Source organism: Solanum dulcamara, chromosome 3 (assembly GCF_947179165.1).
Source record: "Solanum dulcamara chromosome 3, daSolDulc1.2, whole genome shotgun sequence".
Lineage (NCBI taxonomy): Eukaryota > Viridiplantae > Streptophyta > Magnoliopsida > Solanales > Solanaceae > Solanum > Solanum dulcamara.
In genome coordinates this window covers 76,801,579-76,823,186 of record NC_077239.1, presented here as the reverse complement: position 1 = coordinate 76,823,186, position 21,608 = coordinate 76,801,579, and the positions used below count along the sequence as shown (strand labels likewise).

The window sequence follows — 21,608 nt, the reverse complement described above, 5'->3', positions numbered from 1 at the left end:
ATGACGACTTATACACCATGTGGAAGAATTTTTCTTATTTTCTTCCTTTTCCTTCGATACACATCTGCAGATTTAGTATATGATGTGTGCAAGCAGACTCGGAACTATAGTTTATGTACCGAAATTCTTTACAAGGCAAGTGGATACAGTGATAGCACCGATGTCAAAGGTCTAGCGCGTATCATGATTGAAGCGTCCCGATCTAGGGCCGCTCACAATCTTGTATACGTAAGGGGATTGATAAATAATCAAAATTCTACCAATCTTGATGATTTTAACCAATGTCTTCAAGTTTGCTATAAAGACTATCGTTTGGTAGTTAAAGCATTCATCCCAAATGCTATTCAAAGTTTGTCTTCGGGATCGAATTTCGATGCAGCTGTTGCGATCTTGTTGTCTGCTGATCACATTTTGAGTTGTCAAGATGAGAATTGTGTGAAAATGTCATCGAATTTGAACGATAGGTGTAATGAGTATGCTGATTTTGCTCAAATTGTTGCAGATGTATTAAGAATTGCCTAAAAAAAAATACTAGCTTGAATTCTCTGGTTATTTAATTTGTTTTTTAAAATTTGTTCCGATAACTGCAGTTGTTTGTTTAGTCTATCGTATGACTACGGAAAAAAAAGACTAAATGGTGGACTAATACGGTAGCTGAACAATAAAATTTGTCTCTATTTGTTAGCTGTATGTTATGTGTTGTATCTCTTTAATATAATAAAACACCACATGAAATTCGAATAAACAAAATAATCAATTGCATTGTAAAGTTGCAGGAGTATTCGAATAGACAAAACAATCAAATTCCCCTCGTTTCATGTATAATAACAAATGAATTCTGAGTGGTATATTTAAACTCTCATTATAGGGATTTCGGGGAAGAGAGTATTTTTGGTGCAATTGAAAATACTGTTTTCCAATGATGCCACATAGCAAAAGGGAAAAAAAATCAAGCCAGGAGATTATTATGTAGAGTAATATGGAGATTTTTTAGACTATGCAACCAATGGTTCTAATGTTGAAGGATATATAGGTTAGAAGTTGATATATAAAAATCAACCAAAATTCCTCGCAATGTAGCAATCAAAAAAGGATATGTTGGATAGTTTCTTTGGCTTTATTACATATGGAACATATGAGTCTATGTTGATACATAAGTGATGAAAATAGTTTTGGTGGAAAAGAGATTTCAAGAAAAAAGAAAAAGAAATATTCTCCCTTTTTAATCAAAAGTGTGAATAATTTATTCAACAATAATATTTATTTTCTTTTAAAAAAAATACTATTTCATATAAATAAACATGTAACTTTTGATTTATGATTTTAATTTGTTATTTAAAAATTATATTTTAGTATATTTAGTTGCGTCTTACAAATATACCTTATAAAATGTGTAAGCGTAGAATTTTATAGGGTAAAAGATGTAAATATTTGAATTCAAAATACAAGGTATATATTGAAAATGGAGTCACATTATAGTAAATATTTAGTGTAATTAATCCTAATTAGAAATACACCTAAAACTAATTCTAATAGGTATTAAGAACAGGTTCATCCCTCATTAGAAGTCGAGTTGAGCAATTTTCTACAATTTCTTTGCATTGTTGTAAATTTAGAAGTCTAAATCGAGCGTGGAATAAGCAATTTTCAAAAGTTTCTTTGCATTGTTGTAAATTTAGAAGTCTAAAGCGAGCGTGGAATAAGCAATTTTCGAAAATTTCTTTGCATTATTGTAAATTTAGAAGTCTAAAGCGAGAGTGGATTAAGCAATTTTCGAAAATTTCTTTGCATTGTTGTAAATTTTAAGACATTGCTAGGTTTCACATCAATGATTGGTTGAGATTTTCAAAAAGGTTCCGCAAAAAATTTCATCATAGTTGTCAAAGATACTAAAATACTTTGTACAAAATATTATTCATTTAATGAAATCAAGATTAATTCATTCAATTTTATTCTTTAACATTAAGGATTTGAGAGTAACCAATATTGATTACATATCATAAAAATTAGAATTTTGATAAATTAAAACAAATAATTATTATCAATAGAATTCTCTATTAAATTTCATAATTGAACTACATAAGAGGTAGCCCTGATAAGAAAAGTTGGGGACATAATATTAATTTTGTCAAGACAAAAGTTTAAAATATATTAGGATAGTACACTAGGCTCAATTAACTAAGGTGTATTAAAATAATGCTAAATAGAATATATTAATAATGATTATATTAGTTATGCTTGCATTAATTATACATAAAACATTTGTTATGCATTGTTTGATTTAATGTATTAAAAAACAACATACCATGAAAAAATATACCAAATAAAATATTATTAATGCATGCATTATTTTTACTACCAATTGACCCCTAAGTTCTTTTTTAGGTAAAAATTGGACAACAAAAGTTTTTTTAATAAACACTTTTTATTATAATATTTTGTAGATGTGTTAATATGAGTTGGAGAGAGTAACATAGTCTCTTTGTGCAATCTAATTCAATTTTGACTACATGTATAAACGAAACACTAAAATCAATGGAAATTATAAGTGTAGAGGCATCTGAATGCACAATGCATCTGGGAATTTGAATGCTTGTGCCAGAATCTCCGCCCCAAATTTCATTATCGGCAACGTACAGCGCTGATTACGCTATCAACAAAGCGCATCAGAGACTCTAATTTATTGCCTTTTTATTATAAAATCCATATATACAATTAAAGAAATGAAGTTTTATGTAGTTGTTCATACTAACAAAGAGGCGTCAGAGAATTGTATTTGAATCAACAAGCTAAATACATAAGCTTTCAAAGTTTGATGGTATAATTATTCGTCGTCACAGACTCAAAGATATTAGATTTAGAGATTCTGGAAAATGAAAAAATCATACAAAATGAAGGCATTATAAAGAACAAACAAATTTAAAGATGAATAAATAAATATTTTGTAACTTGGGAGTCTCCGCTAAACAGAGGCGATGATTGAGTGTTAAAAGAAGAAATGCGATTGATGTATATATATATATATACTCTCAGAAAAACCCTAATGGATATCATGTGGAAAGTACCAGAATGTCCTTGTGAAGTCTAGGTTAAGAGTTTGGAGAAGACGAAAATAGCCTTAGCCAAATGGAAAACAATAATTGTAGGAGTGGTAAGTACGCATTAAATTTTAATATGAGGTCTAGGTATCGAGTTTTCTTGATTACAAAGTAGTCTTTGTCATGTGAGACTTTCAAGTGCAAATGTTATTTGAATCTTTATTACGATTCTTAATGTTGTAGATCATTCTACCATCAAAGGATATAATGTAGTGAATGAAATTGCGTAAATTTTGCATTTTTTTCCTGTTTATACATGCTAATATTTAGTATTAGAGAATTTACTTGTTCATATTGATTTTATAATGGCCTTGAAGGAGGTCTATAGGTTTTTGCTTAATCCACTCTTAACCTCCTCCACAAACAGGGGAGCTTGGTTAATGTTGTTGGGCTGTTCCTTCCTATTTCTTTTTCGTTTCTCTAAGTCCCTTTGAATTAAGTGGAGGTAGGAGTAACAATAAAATTGTCTCCGTCTAAACTACAGATTACGAGTTCGAGCCGTGAAAACAACCACTAATATTTCCATTAACATAGGATGTCTACCTCACACCTCTTAAGGAGGTGGATAATGAAGGATGAAAGACTGCGTGTTTCATCGATCAGAGTTCTTTTGCATTTCAAAGATGGGTAGTGGTTTGTGCACATCACATTGATGATACAATGTCATGGACAACCAGGTGACTATGACTAATTTTCTCTAGCAAATTAATTCTACCTATACATTAATTGATTCGGTTAATTTATAATAACTGGACTGTGATCGATCAACTTCGTTAAGTGAGATGAATTACCTCTTTTTAATTGGAATTTTGGGTCCAATCTGTGAAAGATTCTTACCAATGTCTTCTTCAGATAGTGTAGAATAGCTATCTCATAAGGACAAATGATATGAACATGATTTACTTCTACATTGCTTAATATGATCCTAACCATAGCATTAATTTGTCGAATGATAAAATATCTTTAGAAATGACTTATCAAGAAAATATAATAAACATGTGCCCATAGAATTAGTCAAGGTATGTCCAAGCTGGCTCAGACATAATGGGATTTTAAAAACAGGTAGTTGAACTCTTAGATTTGTTTCTTCATAATCAAATTGCAGTAACTATAGACGAAAATCAACATCTTGGAGCTCTACAGGTAGTGTAACATATCCATCTTTAATAGCGATTAAGTCAGTTAAGTTCCCTTCCAAATAAGCTTCCAAGAAAGCAACCACAATTCCTCCAACAAATCTCCTCATAGGCTCTCTAGATTTACCATTCTTGCACAACAAATAAGTTGCCTCACCTCGAATCCCTGTCGTGTCATCATCTAGCATATCAACATGTCCATAATCCTTTGGTACAAAGTAACACGCTGGCCTACAACATTCGTTGTAGAAATCACGATGATTTACTCCCTTCGGAGCACAAGCAGGAAACAGAGGATTCTTCTTTACTTCTCCCAAACCCGAGCCTATTACCATAACCGCCATATCTAGATTGAAGGACTGAGGAATGTATGTGAGGACGGGTGGCAGAGTCTGCTTTCCTTTATGCATACCATCAACAGGATCAATGCCTATCAATGCTGAGAATTTCAGTTTAGTAGATACATTAGCAACTTTTCCAAGAGCTAGTCCAAATGCAGCTTTTCCCCCGCGACTATGGCCAGCTAACGCGAGCTTTTTCAAGTTTGGCTCAACTTGAGAGGGAAGAAAATGATGTAATCCTTCAGGTAACCAGTTTGTGATTTCAGCAGTGGATTTTATTTCTTTAGTTGTATCTGCTCCTTCCACTAAATACAACTAGTAATGAATAATAAAATAATAGCCAAGATTCAGAATCATATGCATATTATAAACAAGTTTAACTAATTCTATACATCGACAGTGTAAAAAGCTTTTACACTATCAAATCGCCAAAAAGTAACTACAAAGTAATTGTTTACAATAAGTTGAACTAATTAGCTGGAAAATAAGACAACACAGGTAATTTGTTATAACATGTTGAATTACACTGATATAAGTTTAATCCATTATTAACAACCTTTTGAAACAAATCCCTTGAAACTACTAGTAATTATATGAGAGAAATTTGGATATGATTGTCAAATATGAGTTGTGACTATAAAAGAAGTAATGTATACTACACAAGTAGTTAACAACACTTTATGATTGTTAACTATCTATAATCATTATCCAACAACTTATCATCTTTCCACATCAAACTAGCGTTTCATATTAAAATCTTTCTATTTTATCCCAAATAAAAGCTAAGGGTGTAATCTGGCGGTTGACGAATTGATTGAGATAGATCTCATAATCAAATTCTAATTCCAGTAAAGGCAAAACACTAGGTAATTTCTTTCCATCGGTCCAAACTTGATGGACAAATTAAACTATATGGTATTTGTGCTAGTAGAAGGTGGTAGTACCCTATGGGAATTAGTCTAAGATGCGTGCAATATGACTTAGACTCCACGGTTATTAAGAGAAAAAGAAGGAATATCCCAGTTATTGAGAATACTAATTCTTGACAACTTAAAAAAGGAGAAAAAAAATAACAAACCTGAGGAACCACAACAATGAAGCCATGAGAAGAGATATGTTGGATAAGTTGAGAGTAAAAGTAATTGTAAAGAAGAAAACCATGAAGGAATAAAATTACTGGAAAATTTCCTGCTTCTGAAGGGGAAGAAATCAAGAGTGGCTTTGGAGGAAGAGGAAAAGAAGAATTAATGCATGATTGTGGCTCAACATTCAATAGTTTAGTTGAATAGTTTCCAATGTCAAAAATTGTTGTGGTAGTAGGGGAAGAAAAGCAAGTCATCACCATAGTTGAGTTTGGTCTAAGTTTTTTTTGTGTGTGTTTTGGAATCTATAATCTATTTTGTTCTTTTCTTGAAAGCTTGGGGATAAGGTTGATTCTTGTGGCCCTTGTTTTTGCTCTCACCTTAGCCATGTGTTCCCATAGTTTTTTTTTTCTTTCAAAAAATTATCTAATTATATTCCTTTATTTATCATATTTCATTATTTTTATTTATTTCAAAAAAATTTAAGAATTTTTTTTTCATCCGGATATATTAATTCAGTAATCCGGATACATTAATCTTGATTCATAAATTATTTTTATGTTTAATGTATCATGCTTTAAATATTACCTGCTGATTAATAAAATTCTAATTAATGTATTCGAATTATTAAATTAATGTATCCAAATTATAATATTTTTAACAAATTTCTGTAGATTAAAATAATAATAATAATAATTAATCCTTTACATTATATAATTTAGGTAAGTTATACTTGTTTTTTGAGCTATGACATTGGTACTTGGGCGGAAGAGTGGGAACTACCGAACTAAAGTTTACTAAGAGACTCTGGTTTTTGTTTCCTTTTTGTTTTTGTTTTGAAACTTCATTATTTAAATTCATTGTTAATTTATTACCACCACAAAAATCTTCTCAATTTCGTTGAGGAGGAATCTGATCAAAACTCCAATTTAAAATCGCAATTGAACGTGGATCAGGAAAAAAATACCTAGTATTTTCGAGTGAATATGGTCAGGATTCGTTGAGAACACCTAAAGTTGACAGTATATATTTAAGAAAGATTAGGATTGATTTGAAATTTTAAAAAATGCAGCTGAAATCAATCCGGCAAAACTTAGGTACTTGTATTGTGAATATTATTGCATATGCCATAAAGTTTTATGAATATACATTATATATAAGAGATACATTGATATACACAAGAGATATATACCGATATACAAGAGGATATAACCCAATAGAAACAAATCACAATTGGGAAAGATAATAAATTATAGTTATCACTCGATATTTTTATAATTAAAGCACAAAATTTGAGAATTTGAACGTACTAACTTCCACGTTACAGCCAACCACAGAATTATCATGCATGTTTGCAAAAATTAATTCCCAACCTCTCAATTCCAATATTTTTTAAGAACAATTCCTAAAAGAAAGTTTAAAAAATAATAATCCAAGATTCATTTTTTCTCTCAAAAACTCTTTTGTATTCTTCTTCTTCCTCCATATTTCATCTAACCCAATCTCTTCACCTTATTCAAAAACATTTGTTGATTAAAACAACACCAATACCCCCATATTATTTCATCCCCTTTATATATAGGGGGTTGATTTGATATCTGATAAAGCACATTTTCTTCACCAACCCTAGGGGTAAGTTTATCATTTAACGATGAAAGTAAACCTCTTAATATAGGATAAAATGGTACAAATAGATTGTCTTAAATTTTGTGAAAATGGAATAACTTTAGCTTTCGTTTGGTTATAAATTTGAGTTTTTGAAATTTCAATTTTAGGAATTTAAAATTGTGTTTAGACGTGCATTTTAATTACTTGGAAAAAAATTAAAATTTTGTTAGCGTAAATTTCAAAACTAGACTGAGTTAGTTTTTGAAAACCTGAAAAATAATTAAAAATCAATTTTTCAAAATCTACTAAAATTTTATGGTAAAAAAAATGGCTGACAATAAATTTTCAAAATCAAATCAATTTAATGACCAAACATATATTTGAAAAAAATTTGATCTAAAAATACGAGCTTAATCTTACTTAAAAAAATATTTTTATTCTTCCTTAAAAAAGGTAAGGTCAAACGATTTAATTTTTTTACTTTCTTTACCTACAATTATTCAAGACCTATATTCCTCTTATAATAAATTCAAAATTCGATTTTCATCAGATTTTTTTGAGAAGCAAAACGTGACAAGATGGTGTTCAAGCAAGGTGGCGCTGACATTGAGTACGGCCACAAGGGTGGTGGCGTTGGCGGTGGTCAGATATATCCGGGACAGATGGAAGATCCTCAGATGAGATGGGCATTTATCAGAAAAGTTTATTCCATTGTATGCACACAACTTTTCTTCACCACCGTGATCGCCACCGCCATGTTCTTCACTCCGGCGGTCAAAGATTACATGAGAACCAGTTTTGGCAAAGTCACTATAATTGTTCTTCTTGTCACAGCTTTTATACGTACGTAAAACACCACTTATTACATAATTATTCTTCTTCTTAATTACTATTGTTCTAACTCAAATTATTTATCGTGTTTCTTTTATACTTTTGTTCAAGAAAATATTTATAAATATATATGTATGTTATTCTCAAATTTCATGATTTAATTTAAATGTTATACTGATCATTTTAATTTCTTTTATATTTGGTATAAATTTGCAGTTATCTTCTTGATGTGTCGCTATGGGAAAAAACATCCATGGAACTATCTTCTTATGGGAGTGTTCACCTTGTGTCTGGCATGTGTTGTTGGAGCAGCTTGTGCATTAAGAGCCGGTAACCTTTTCTGAATTTCCTTTTTAATTTAACTGCTATCAATTATATTCACAATCTCGCTCAAACTTAAGCTATAAAATTTTACTGAATATAGTATTATTGTATTTCTTTATTTATATATGTTGGATACCAACATTATTGATTGATTGTCGCACAAAATGCATAATATGAAAATTTTATAACGAAATTACACAATAGATCTTCATTCAATTTTTTTTCTTTTGGTTTTCACCCAATATTCAGTCAGAAATCCCAGAGTAAAATGTTATCTAACAAAAATGACTCTATTCTCAAACTCAAACATGTAACATCTAATTAAGCAAGGAGGGATATTACTATCCCGCCATACCTTTGGTGGTTGTTTTTTCACAAACATTGAAGTACTTAAGTTATTTCATATAAATATTACAAGGAATTTAAACTTTGATAAGAATGTAAATATTTTTTTTGGTAAATATGCTAGTAGAGTAAGTGAAAATAGATATGAATATTAACTTCTCACAAAAATAAATGTCTAATTAAGACTGATAATTAGATCTGAGTAATGAATTTGAGATTTTCACCTCATAATACCTAGTTACTTCTTTCGAGTTCATTGGATTCTTTTGTTTACAGGGGAAACTATCTTGATTGCTGCTGGGCTAACAGTTCTTATATCTGTTAGCCTTACCCTCTACACATTTTGGGCTGCAAGCAGAGGCAAAGACTTTAGCTTTATGGGCCCATTTTTATTTTGTGCCTCTATAGTCCTCTTTATGTTCATTCTAATGCAGGTACGTACGTATATATATATATATATACACCTATGTATATTTTTGCGCGTGTATATATTTGATATATCTATATACTTTGTTTTTCATTAACAATATTATTCTTTTTTTTACAATGCAACAGTTTATTCTCGATCTAGGACGCGAAGCACGCGTTGTGTATAGTTGTCTCGCAGCACTCCTATTCTCAGCATATCTTGTATACGACACAAATAACTTAATCAGGAACTTCACGTACGATGAATATGTCATCGCAGCAATTTGCCTTTTCGGAGACATCGTTAACCTCTTCTTAGCTCTTCTTGGGATTTCTAGTGAATAAAAATAAATACTTCAATTTGCTAGGGAAAAAAAATGTTTTGAGAGTGTTTGTTATAATTTTCTTGTGTATATAGTGTTTTTTTTTGTAATTAGCAAACTGGAAGATTTCCTATGGTCTGGGATTTATCCTAACCATATGTGGCTTTTTTCTTAATTCTTAAATTGATTGTTGATTGCAACTTTCTTTTTCTTTTGATTTACATGTTGAAGTAGAATAGTAAAATGAGAAAATGTTGAAAAGTCACACATAAAAAGAGATAGAGTGGTTTTCTGACTTAAGCAATCCTTCCCTCGTTAGTTAACTTTTGGATTGAGATAGGATCAAAATTCATTTTTTGATATAATGTACTAATCTCAATTAATGTTTAGCCGATGATAGACCTCGAGAGTATTTTGTCCATACATCAAATGTCTGATGCTGAATGTGAGGTAAGATATTGAAGAGTCTCTTGTATGATGGAAAAGGTGTGAAGCAATCATTCCCTCATAAATTAGTTTTAAAATTGAGTTAAAAACAAAGATCTATTTTTTTTACCAAGAATAAAATATTGTTCCTACTAAAGATGGGCCTCCAAATGGAAACAAAAGAAATTAGTATAGATCAAGACAAAATCAAAGTATATCTATCTAAAAAGAAACTTGATGTGAGCTTTAGTAACAAACAAAGGTATAAAAGCTTAAGTCCAAATATTTGATTAAGTGCCATAAATCACAGACAAGTCTTTATATCCCACCTATATTATACTCAAAAATTGGATTTTTTTTCTCTTTTTGACTGTGGCTCAGTCCAAGATACTACTTTCCTTTTTCCCCACAAAATATATAAATATTAAAGAATAAAGGACATGGATCACATGGTTTTCTTACTTTTCTTTGGTTCACTTTACTTTATCCTTAACAAAGACCATAACATAAGCCCAAAATAATTCTTCAAAATATAATGAGTAGGACCCCTTTTGGATAACATATACTTTTAATTTCATTTTTACAATAGAAATACTTCCACAAGTAAAAAAAAAAAAAAGCAAAGAACACCCCACCCAATATCATAGCATTTGGTTAGTCTAAAATCCCATCAAAAGGGGCAAAAAACATAACCCCCCTACTTAATCAAACTTACTCATTATGCAAGTTTCTACCATCCACCCCCTTGGACTTAAAAAAAAAAAAAAAAAAAAGAAGTTCAAAATTTTTGTCTACTATTTTTTTCAGCAGCAATACTTAACAGCCTTGAAACACCTTGAGTCCATAGATCATACTCTCTCTGATCTCTGCATTCGAATTCAACGACCCCTCGTAGAACGGTCTTCAATGCGAAGTATCGGAAGTTGTCACTGCCAGGGAGCAAGTGGCGCCCGGGCCAAGCCGGAATATCTTTCAAGACTTCCAGCACCAAATCTACAAAAAAAATATTCAAAAAGGAAAAGGCTAAAGAACACTACACTGTGCTAAAGATGACAACTTTATCTATCTTTTTCTCTTGATCAAAGTTGTGGAATTTCTTGCTTTCTCAAATCCCCAAAAATAGAAGGAAAAGACCCACAATCCAATTGTGTTCACATCATGAGAAAGAGGAAGAGAGACAAAAAGCAAAGCAAAAACTTACTCTTTTTCTTTTTTGTTATGGTCCCAGCAACGTGCCTACTCTTCATTTTCAGCATCACCTGCAAAAAAGAAACCTCCAAGTTAAAAATCCGCAGTAAGAAAGTATATTCTTTTGTTTCAATTATGCAATAACTTCTAACTTTTCATCATCAATTTTCAGCAAGAAGTTTCTACTTTGATAATAGAATCATAGCCCCAAAGAATACTATTTGATCTTAAAGACTATTGATTATACAATTATTGTAAAAGGAAGCCTACCTGACCGGTCCTATTTATATATACAGACACTATCTTCCAGTGAAGGTCACCTGCAATAAGCATTATACAAAGAATTATTAAAAACGGAAAAAAAGACGAAACCCCATGGCTTAATAATGATAAATTAGGATATTCATTATCTTAATATACTGACTAAACAGATTGAATTTATACCTTTGCGAGTACGTTTGAGGAGCTCACCACCTCGAGCAAGCAATTCCCTGCTGCAAATTCCAAGAAAATTCTCTTCGGGGATTAACTCGCCGCTAGAACTACCATTGCTACCACCACCATTGCCACTTCCCATCCCTTTATCAACAGGAATTACTGCTGCTATGTTCCATACTTCCTTCAATGTTCTAGCTTTCAATGTAGCCGCACCACGTAGAGCTACAAAACAGCACTCATAAATTAAAGAATATATATATATATAACATAATTCAAATCCACCACCTACCACAGAAGTAAATATTATACAAACAGAAAAATATTATTAACATAATTGAGAAATTTAGAAATGTACCAGTAGCTGCAGCTGCAGTTAATGTCATAATATCCCCTGCTGATCGAACGTTCACAGCAGAACTAACAACTGATGCAAGGTGCTCGCGCTCCGCTCCCATAGCCTCAGCAGCTTCAACACACTGAGCTGCCACCAACGTAGCAGCAGAGGCCATAGCCATATCAGTTTTAGCCATCTGCTCGTCCTTTCCACTACCAGAGGAAGCTGCAGTGGCCGCAGCAATAGCAGCAACAGCAGCAGCAACTCCTGCAACTGACACAGCAGCATGAAGTTGTGCATTATGTGCCCTCATCTCCTCTTTCTTCTTCTCCCTCCTATCCTTCAACCACCTACCCACTGTCTTCCCACCTCCACCACCTCCACCGCCGCCAGTAACAGCTGAGCTGGTAGCAGTAGCACTGCTCCGGTACTGGTTGTTAACTGGTACGTTGTTCATACGACAGTACTGAAGATAGCAAAACTATGTGTCAGCATCCATTGAAACAGCCTCACCACACTATTTCAGCAAAAAGTAATGCCAGTAAAGATTACCTACATTATGGAAGGGAACTTAACAGCAGAAATTTATGAACCAAACACCCTCGTGACAGCATTAAATCTAAAATTGATTGAAAACCCCACCAGAAAAATGGACCATCTTTTCTTGGCTCTCAAACAAGTGTCCCTAGACCAACACCCCCTCCACCCACCCCATCACCACCACAACTACCAACAAGATTACATTTTGATTTTACCCAATATTGACATCTAGGGCAAAGGAAAATCTGGTAAGTTACACATTCAATACTAGCACTAAAACTATAGAGGTACCAATATCTGTCTGTACTATATACAGAGGAGATCACTGTGAATACACTGCCCATTGTACAGAGAATTTTTCATCCCAGTTAAAAAATTTACTTTTTGCAGAGATCAATTAAATAACTACTATCATAAAAAGTCAAAAAAAGTAAATTTCCAACAAGCCCATAATGCACAAGAAGCTGCACCATAAATGATCAATTCTTGAAATTAAAAAAAGCAAATTAGAAAATGGGGAAATCAGTGATTCAAAACTTTTCTTTTGTTCATCACAGAGCAAAGAAAAGCATCAACTGGTACTACCTAAAGCACATGCGGGGGGGGGGGGGGAATGCATGGGATATTGGTTAAAGTGAAAGCTGATATATTGTTTCTCCAAAGTCTAAAGCATTTCAGAACTCATGATTTGTATCAGAAAAAAATAAAAATAGAGAAAAGAAGCACCATATGAGTCATCTGTTAAGAGAAAACAAAGAACACAAACCTTAGAATCGTCCATTTCAGAAGGAGAAACAGGAGGACTGTCTGTAAGAGAGCCACCATTTAAAGGTCCACTACTGTGAGATAGGCGCCCAGATGTGCGTGGTGAAACATCCTGCTGTACACCACAATATAAAAATCAATCAATATAATAATAAATAGTAGTACTAAGAAATAAAGAAAATGGGATCATTAAGGATTTGAATTGCAGAACCCCAGAAACAAAGAGACAAAAAATTATTTTTCTTTAAACAGAGGAAATGGAGAGAATGATTGTTGGTAGATTTTAGATTATTAAAATAATCAAAGCAAAACCCAGAGAGAGTAAAAACAGTCCCTCTGTAAAAGCAAAAACAAATTCATTACACTTGTTGATGTTTCCAAGAAATCATAAAGCAACAGTTGTGTCACCATAAATGTCCCCCAAACTCATCTACCATCAAGAAGCTCTCGGTTTTCCCATAAACCCCCCAAAAAGAAAGTAAAACCCACCAAAAAACTCCAAAAATCTAAAAAATAGTCCAAAAATTAAAAATGGGTTTCACTTGAAAACAGTAATATACAAACAAAAGAAGTCAAATTCCCAAATTCCTCTGTTCGTTGCAAAAAACAGAGAGGGGGAAAGGGCTACTTACAGAAACAGACATAATGCGTTCCATAATAAGTTGAGAAGTTTCAGAAGAAGCAAAAGAAAAAGGGTTGCCGGAAACAATGGCAGATTCATCTAACTCGGCGGCAATATCTTCCGGTATAGTGCCACTACCACTCCCAATATAAGAAGGGCCAGCAGTAAAAAGTGATTTAGGTAAAACTTGAGAAGGAGCTAAAGCTTTAGAGACTTCAAAAGCAGAGAGACTCCAAGAACGAGATAGAAATTCCATGGGTTCTTTAGGTGTCTCCGGCGGCGGTGGTCTATACATTGGCTGAACTTGGTCCATTTTTTCCGGTGAAATTTTAAAAAGATGGTAAAAGGGAGAAAAAAGTGAGAGAGGGAATGAAGTAGAAGTTTTTATCAGTGTTAGTAATGGAGAGTTTTTTTTGATGCTTTATAGATCAAAGGAATGAGAAAGTGAATGTGGTACAGTGACTCTGTGTGTGTGAGAGGGAGGGAGAAAGACAAAAAGCGCAGTTGAATTGTCAGTGATATATTTTCCATTTAATATTTGGTCTTAATATAACTAATCCAGATATTAAAAATTATCTCTAGTTCAAGGTAGGACAAATTATATCAAAATTACAGCAGTATTAAGTGAATTTATCGGATAATCTACACATATTAAGAAAAATAATAATATAATTTAAATTATATTTTTCATTATACATTACTCAAAAGGATTTGGAAAAACGTAAAAATTTTACAACGATCCGAACCGTCGTTAATTAAAAAAAAGAGTAATTCGTAGAAAGACTGAGCCGTCTAGACCAGCATCATCCTGCCGGAGCGGGCATAGTCCCTCTACAGTGGTGCCGCTCGAGCAGGAGATGAGCCAACAGAACGGGATGATCGGGACAGAACATTAAAAACGCAAACTCGATTTCCCCCCTCTTTTTCCTAAGTGTCAAAAAGAGGTGAGGGTTACCCCATAAATCCTCAGAAGATTGCTCTAGGATTGGGAAGAAGGGAGAAGGAGATTTCAGCATATAAAATATCTCAACCGATGGAATTCATGCCTAATTTCATCCTTCTGTTGTCTGAAAGCTAGGATTGGAGCCACCATACCTCTCCATAGTTGCTTGGAGCCTAGGTAGGCTATGTTTTCTTATATGAGTAGCTTAAATCTATACACATTGTTAGTATAAAGAAAATTAATGGGAGGTTTCGTGTTTAGGCGCTTAGGCACAAAGAACGGGCGAGAAATGTGTATCCTTAGAGGTTGAATTTGATGTGACCTGGTAAAGAAGAATTGTCTGATGAATTTAGGGTAGATGATGGTTTTGTCTTCCCATATTGTGTCATATGTGCATGTAAATGTTACATTTGTATGTGTATTGGTATGGAGATGGGAAGCATGATATGGACCATAAGAAATGACAGTTTAATGTTAATTGTAAGCAATGAACCTGTTCTTGGTAACTATGATTATGAATTGATCGTGTTTGTTGGAATCGAATGTCACGTTTCAATACATTACTGGATCGAGTGTCATATTCCAACACATAATTGGATTGGGTGTCACGTTCCGGCACACCATTAGTTTGAGTATGAATTCCATGAGAGGACCAAGTATGTGTTGATAATCCCATAAGAGAACCAATTGGTATTTGTCATTCTGTGAAATAGAGTGATTACATGTATAGAGACTGAAGGGTTGATATTACTGTAGATAATCCAACCATTTCGGTTATTGATTTGAGTTGAGGATTGGAGTAAGTATAGTACTATCTGGGGGTACGACTGTATAACTTTGTGTGACCATATTATAGAGTCTGTGATAGCCTATGGAGTCTGGGTATAAGAGTAGAGGTTGGATTGTTAAGTTGGAATTCGGTTACTCAAAGTTCAACAAAGTGGTAGCAATTATTGTATGTGACAGTGAGGGTCAGAACTAGCTAGAGTGTGAGATTGCGGGGTAACTGGGTTCTGTCTGGTGAGGAAGTAGCCGGTCTATAATGGTTTATAAAGCCTTGTTAAACTATCGGAAACATGTTAAGGACAACTATAATAATCCAAACAATTGTTAATTAAGATCGAAAGAAATCGCAAAAGCATCGTTAATCAAGATCAGAAGAAATCGCAAGAAAACAATCTCAATTGGGTCCCACCATCTCGCAAGATCGGGATAGTCCCAGCATAGCGGCATCGCTCCAGCGGGAATCCGACCGCCAGAGCGGGAGAACGTGGGACAGAACTTAAGTCGCAACTTTATTATTTCCCCACTTCTTCCAAAGGATAAGTTAGATGCATGGGTTACTGTAAAAATCCTCCAAAAACTGCTCCTGACTTTGGAAGAGAAGGGGAAGGAATCTCTGCACTAGAAGGGTTCCAACCGACAGAATGCAGGCCTATATTGCCCGTCTGACTTCTGGAACCAAGCATTGGAGCCATGTTATCTCTCCACTGTTGCTTGGCTCCCATGTAGGCTAGGCTTCTTTTATCTCAGTAGTTAAATCTTTTCCCATTGCGTAGTATAAAAATGAATTTAATGAGAGGTTGCATGAATTGACTCTTGTTTACTGGTCAAAGGTAGGAATTCAAGTGTGGTTGGTGGTTTATCGAAAAAGTGACTATGGTATAGGAAGTTGTGTAATGATTCTTGGGGTAATTGAAAGGTTTAATCGCATTTAGACCCGTGTATTGATAGATGCTTAAATTATACGTACCTTGGTAGAAAGTAAGAGAAGAATCGTGATAAACTTTAGGGGTTAGCAACCTTCTTGATTGAGTGCAAGATCTATGTGATTTTATATGTATATCTATGTAATTGTAAATATGAATTTATGATTGTGAGGATCGGGTGTCATGTTTTGACACGTTTTGGGATCGGGGCTCACCTTCCAACACATTAATGGATCGTATATCACGTTCTGATATATTTCTGGATTGGGTATCACGTTCCAACATAAATATGACTGAGTTTGTATATCATAAGATGGCCAAGTGTATGCTTGTGTGGATGGTGCCTTGAGAGGACCTGATGATATCTATAAACTGGTTAATAGGGAGGGTAGGTGTTGATAAGTTAGGGAAAAAGACTTATAAAAGAGCCCGTTGATTTTGCAGTATGTTATTAGTAAAGGACTGTGAGACATGATCGACTCATTTATAGGTAAGATGGTTCACCTTGTCAGGTCATGTTGACATATGCATGATATTCTATACCTTCAGATTTAAAGGTGGAGGTCGTTTGTTAGTGGGGAGTTATTTCCATTGGAGTTTCAGTCAGTAATAATGGTAGTAATAGTTGTAACACAAAAACCAGAGTTAGTATGAGGCGTGGTTATGAGATGAGTAGGCCTTTAAGTTGTAAGGCAACCGGGTCAAGACTAGTAATAGTTGAGTGGCTAAGGTTATTGGCTGACAATTGATAGGGTGAAGCGAGCAGCAGCATGGTGAGTCATAATTCACTTGCTTGAGTTCATAAATCGGAGTTGTTAGTGAATCCGTGGATAGTAGAAGGGTGAAGACTTTAAGTGTGAGAGTAAAGAGTTTACTAGCAGGCTAAGGAGGACAGGTTTGTAAAGCTTATTTATTTATGATATCTCTTATTTGTTTTGTACATATATTATACAGTGAGTATTAGATTGATCGATGATGCCTATCAGTACGTGTTGTTTGTACTGATACTATCCTTGCTATGCCACTTGACATAGTCTGGTTGCAGGGTCAGTGGAGTTCCCTTGGTGAAGGCAAAGACGATCTCCCGGCAGCTCCTACTTTTCCTTTTCTGTGGTTAGGGTTGTGTCTTTTCATTTGTCTTATGTCCTATTTCTGTAGAGTTCCTGTACCTATTTTAGATCAGCATAATTAGGGATTTTAATCGGAGTCTTGTATAAAAACTATTAAAAGTGTCTTATTGTTGTTTTACTAGAATTTTCTATAATTTTCGCAACGCTTATCTCATATAGGGAGTTAAGGGTTCTCCTACTTAGGTCATGAAGTGGGTATCAGCACGGCCTGGTGAATTGGATCGTGATAACAACATGGCTACATATGGCTTTGTGGGTGTGTAAGGTTAGCACAGTAGACTTAGTGGTAGTATGCTTTGAAGAACTTCCCTATGCTATAAAAAGGCAGACCTGAATTCGTAATCGGAGTTTGCAACTGGCCAATAAGAAAAGGTGAGTGCAAAACCAGAAAAAATACTGTGAGAGGATATAGTTGTGAGTTTATTGTTGCCGGTGGTGTATTTCCTTATTGATTATGTTTCTTTCTGTTATTTTCTATATATGATGCGGTGGGTATCAGATTGACAAATGATGTCTACTAGTACGTGTTGTTAGTACTGATACTATTCTTGCTATGCCACTTGACATAGTCTGGTTGCATAGTCAGTGATGTTTCTTAAATGAAGACAAAGATGATTCTCCAACAGCTTCTACCCTTTTTTTCTTATGATTGGAGCTGTGTTGTTACTTTATTTATACTCTGTATCTGTAAAAGCTCTTATAAGTTATTAATTTTATACAACCAAACGTTGTATTAATTTTATACAAGAATAACTTATTTTTTCTATTTACCTACCAAACGTCGTATAAGTTATACGAAAATTAATACATGAATACATTAGTGTCATTTCACAAAAAATTTTAAAAAAGGGTAAGATATAAGCAAATTTTATATTTATCCTTACGGAATAAAAAAAGTATTTTCGATGCACACTCAACTCAGAAAAAAATAAGAAAAGAAAATAATGACCCCATAATAGCTGGATAAAAAATGTAAAAATAATAGTACATATTTGAAAAAATATTGTAAAATAAAATACTATGTGATACTAGAAAGAATTAAAGTACTAATTAAGTATAAGACGAGATGATGAGACTAGCCCCCGTCTTTTTGACCTTCATATCTTCATATATCAATTTAAAGTAAGTTGAGAATGTGTTATATCATGTCTAATCATCTTCACCCCTCTCAATTCTTCTTAGGTTATCTCTACCTCTTTTAAAATTAGTCAAATTATCACACCTTTTTACCGGTATTTCTGCTCACTTCCTCTATATATACACCAACCTCCTCGGCGAGACTTCCCTCTTTTTATCTGTCATTGAGTCTACTTCCACATTTTTCTATATAACTTCATACATATATAGTATGCTCGCATATCGATCTGAATATTTCATCTGTTGAATATATGCATTCTTAAAAATTCAGCATTTTGCCTCATACAATAGTGTAAATCTAACACATCACTATGCAAAACTTACCTTTTAACTCTTGGTGATGCATTCTTATCACACTATACTCTGAACGTGAGTCTCTATGTTACCTACCTCACTCCAATACAATCAGTAAAATTATAAATTCAAGACATTTCAAATTTTCCATTTTATATATTTGTAGCTAATATTGAGATAACCACAAGAATGTCAACGTCACAGGTTCAAGAGGACTAAGTAAGGCACCTGAAGTGTAAGTTGAGTGACGTATATAGTGAAGGAGGGGAAGAAAATAAAAATTGATACACAAATAATATTTAAAAAAGAAAATTTTAAATATTTTGGGTTTATAATTCAAGAAACATGGGGAGATTGATGATAAGAATGTTTTCATCCATATGAAACACACCCTCAGGCCTCAGCCTTGTACAAAGAATTCAACCTTGCTATATTCTTATCTTTTTCTTATTTAAAATACAATACACATTTCTTCTGTTAGTAGTTAATTGAATATGACGTATAATGGGATTTCATTAGGCATTTAATTAGAAAATAGATGAAACCTTAGTTTCAAAGTATCATGTTGATCAGAAGAATTAGGTATTTGGATAAATAATTTAAAATTCACACACTAATTAAGTAGGAGAACTCGTGGTTAATTATGTGGTGTTTAAGAAATATGGCTAAATTAAATAAACACATAAAAACTATATAAACTACCGGATTTTTATCCATGGATAAGATAATATTAGTTTTAGGCATGATTTGTATTATAGCTGGTAAATGTCAAGAAGTCGATTGTGACAATTTTTATTATTCTCTTAAGCTTTTTTTTTATCATACATGATGACCAAGATAAACTAATACTACTATATTTATATTTATTTTTTTTTAAAAAAATAGTCAACGACTTCTTAGTCCTTCGAAAAAATCCGATAAATAAAATGTTTTTAGCGTTTTAACAAGTAAAAACATAATAATTGTTTTGACCTCTTTTCTTTAGTTTAACATGCTACACCAAAAATAAGATTTAGCGGCAATTAATTAATATCAATAATTTAATTGCCCACAAAATATATTCTTTTAGTCACAATTAGCACTGTTTGTAAATGTCCCTAAAGCTTACAGTGATATTGGATCCAATGATAATTAACTAATATCGGTAAAGATTTTAGCACTCTTTGTTAATATACATATATATTGATGCTAAAGTTGTTTTTATTGTAGTAACATGACAAAGCTTCAACTTATTATGGACATGATTTTAAATAAGAGATTGTGTAAGACGTTGATCATGGTATAGAATATTGTTAGTAATTTCTTGAATGTTGTCTTGCTTATGCTTTTGTACTAATAGTTGTCCTATTCTTGTAGCTTTTTTGATATATTTCTGATGATAATTGTTGTTTCTTGTACTTTATGGTATTACATTTTATTATAGTTATTGTTCCTTTTTCAAAATGTTTAATTATGCTTTGTGTGATATTTTATCTCGATTTCTTTAAAACTGTTATTTTCTTGAGCCTAAAATCAACTGGAAATAGAATCTTTATCTCTCAAAAAAAGGACAAAATCTATGTATATTATATTACTCTCTTCAAACTCTATGAACTACATTAAATATGTTATTATTATTGTTATTATTATACATTAAAAATTACATAACCACAAATAAAACTGAAGATTTCAATATGCTACTGGGCCGAGTGATTAATGTATTTGTGGTACGCCTCCTTTAATGCAACGGAATTATCAATTTTTAGGAATTTAATTGGGTTGCAAAAATTCTTCTCTCCCTTTTTTATTTCAATCCTTTCTCTTAGGTTTTTAATTGTTTAGAGAGGGATGAGTGATGTGACGCTCTCGAAGGAGAGGGAGAGTTCATGAGTAATCCTCTTTTAATTTATGTAAAGACTTTTCACTAGTTCTATGATTGTGTCAAACACATTTTATCTTTGTCTTTTCTGTCCACTATTTTCATATCTGAATCCATACCTTGGAGGTAGATGGCTATATATGCGTCGATAAGACTTTGGTATTGACGATGTTGATTGAATCCTTCTGAACTGAACTACATTCCTCGATTAGCTCTTCTTATTCAATACTTCCTAATTGGACCCCGAAAGTATTTGCCCATGTGTCGTCGTACTATTCGTCCATCTGGATAGGATCGGTACGGTTCCACCCCATATATATTCGTATCAACAAAATTTGCATGGTATGCATACCAATAGGCTCATGTGGCATTTATTCAAGGGATTAAGTCGTAAAAAATATTATGTCAATGCAAATAATCCTTTATGTTGTGGCAAATGAGAAAGGTCAATATTTGTCACGATTCCAATCCGCCGTGACTAGCACCACTCTAACCCTCTGGAGGGAGAACCTTTCTTACAGCCCAACTAACAATAATCGCAAGTGTAAATAACTTAAAAGATGTGGAAGCAAGTTTAAATCAATAAGAACTACGGCAGTCTGAAAGAACAGCTCTCCCTTGAACTCGAACACAACTACTTGTCTAGGCGAGGTCTCTCTGCAGCCAGCTGAATATGTCTTGTACTCAACAAAAGACAGAGAAAGTGTAGTATCAGTACACAAAATCAA

At 33.2% G+C, this 21,608-nt stretch overlaps 4 protein-coding genes and 1 non-coding gene across 6 annotated transcripts; 2 read left to right on the top strand and 3 right to left on the bottom strand.

Annotated features, from left to right (window-relative positions):
• LOC129883698 (cell wall / vacuolar inhibitor of fructosidase 1-like) lies at positions 1–522 on the top strand. Its single transcript, XM_055958310.1, has one exon. It carries the CDS (start codon positions 1–3, stop codon positions 520–522), a length of 522 nt encoding a protein of 173 aa, XP_055814285.1.
• A 2,236-nt stretch (positions 523–2,758) lies between these two features.
• On the bottom strand, positions 2,759–2,843 carry LOC129883796 (small nucleolar RNA snoR116). The gene has a single exon (XR_008765945.1). It is a non-coding gene; the product is annotated as a small nucleolar RNA snoR116 (small nucleolar RNA).
• Positions 2,844–4,068: 1,225 nt separating this feature from the next.
• LOC129883038 (chlorophyllase-2-like) lies at positions 4,069–5,979 on the bottom strand. Its single transcript, XM_055957584.1, has 2 exons — positions 5,654–5,979; positions 4,069–4,890 (listed from the first exon to the last, which is right to left on the bottom strand). Exons 1-2 carry the CDS (start codon positions 5,918–5,920, stop codon positions 4,207–4,209), a joined length of 951 nt encoding a protein of 316 aa, XP_055813559.1. The 5' UTR covers positions 5,921–5,979; the 3' UTR covers positions 4,069–4,206.
• Positions 5,980–7,833: 1,854 nt separating this feature from the next.
• On the top strand, positions 7,834–9,518 carry LOC129881833 (protein LIFEGUARD 4-like). Its single transcript, XM_055955940.1, has 4 exons — positions 7,834–8,108; positions 8,313–8,426; positions 9,042–9,199; positions 9,321–9,518. The coding sequence occupies exons 1-4, from the start codon at positions 7,844–7,846 to the stop codon at positions 9,516–9,518; spliced, it is 735 nt and encodes a 244-aa protein (XP_055811915.1). The 5' UTR covers positions 7,834–7,843.
• A 911-nt stretch (positions 9,519–10,429) lies between these two features.
• Positions 10,430–14,313, bottom strand: LOC129883037 (VAN3-binding protein-like). Of its 2 annotated transcripts, none has more exons than XM_055957582.1 (7): positions 13,820–14,313; positions 13,189–13,302; positions 11,904–12,348; positions 11,555–11,770; positions 11,381–11,430; positions 11,124–11,181; positions 10,430–10,915 (listed from the first exon to the last, which is right to left on the bottom strand). In XM_055957582.1, the coding sequence occupies exons 1-7, from the start codon at positions 14,120–14,122 to the stop codon at positions 10,701–10,703; spliced, it is 1,401 nt and encodes a 466-aa protein (XP_055813557.1). In that variant the 5' UTR covers positions 14,123–14,313; the 3' UTR covers positions 10,430–10,700. The 2 variants fall into 2 exon arrangements, with proteins under 2 accessions (XP_055813557.1, XP_055813558.1); XM_055957583.1 differs by having other exon boundaries at positions 13,189–13,299.
• Positions 14,314–21,608: the final 7,295 nt, after the last annotated feature.

Bases quoted from the DNA above. Each gene is read 5' to 3' on its own strand.
- LOC129883698 (XM_055958310.1), top strand. From the start codon at position 1: ATGACGACTTATACACCATGTGGAAGAATTTTTCTTATTTTCTTCCTT.
- LOC129883038 (XM_055957584.1), bottom strand. From the start codon at position 5,920: ATGGTGATGACTTGCTTTTCTTCCCCTACTACCACAACAATTTTTGAC. The intron at 4,891-5,653 runs GTTTGTTATTTT...ATTCATTACTAG, and splicing joins TCATTGTTGTGGTTCCTCAG to TTGTATTTAGTGGAAGGAGC.
- LOC129881833 (XM_055955940.1), top strand. From the start codon at position 7,844: ATGGTGTTCAAGCAAGGTGGCGCTGACATTGAGTACGGCCACAAGGGT. The intron at 8,109-8,312 runs GTACGTAAAACA...ATAAATTTGCAG, and splicing joins TCTTGTCACAGCTTTTATAC to TTATCTTCTTGATGTGTCGC. The intron at 8,427-9,041 runs GTAACCTTTTCT...TTTTGTTTACAG, and splicing joins AGCTTGTGCATTAAGAGCCG to GGGAAACTATCTTGATTGCT.
- LOC129883037 (XM_055957582.1), bottom strand. From the start codon at position 14,122: ATGGACCAAGTTCAGCCAATGTATAGACCACCGCCGCCGGAGACACCT. The intron at 12,349-13,188 runs GTTTGTGTTCTT...TGCTATCTTCAG, and splicing joins CTGAAATGGACGATTCTAAG to TACTGTCGTATGAACAACGT. The intron at 10,916-11,123 runs GTAAGTTTTTGC...TTTTTTTTGTAG, and splicing joins CATAACAAAAAAGAAAAAGA to ATTTGGTGCTGGAAGTCTTG.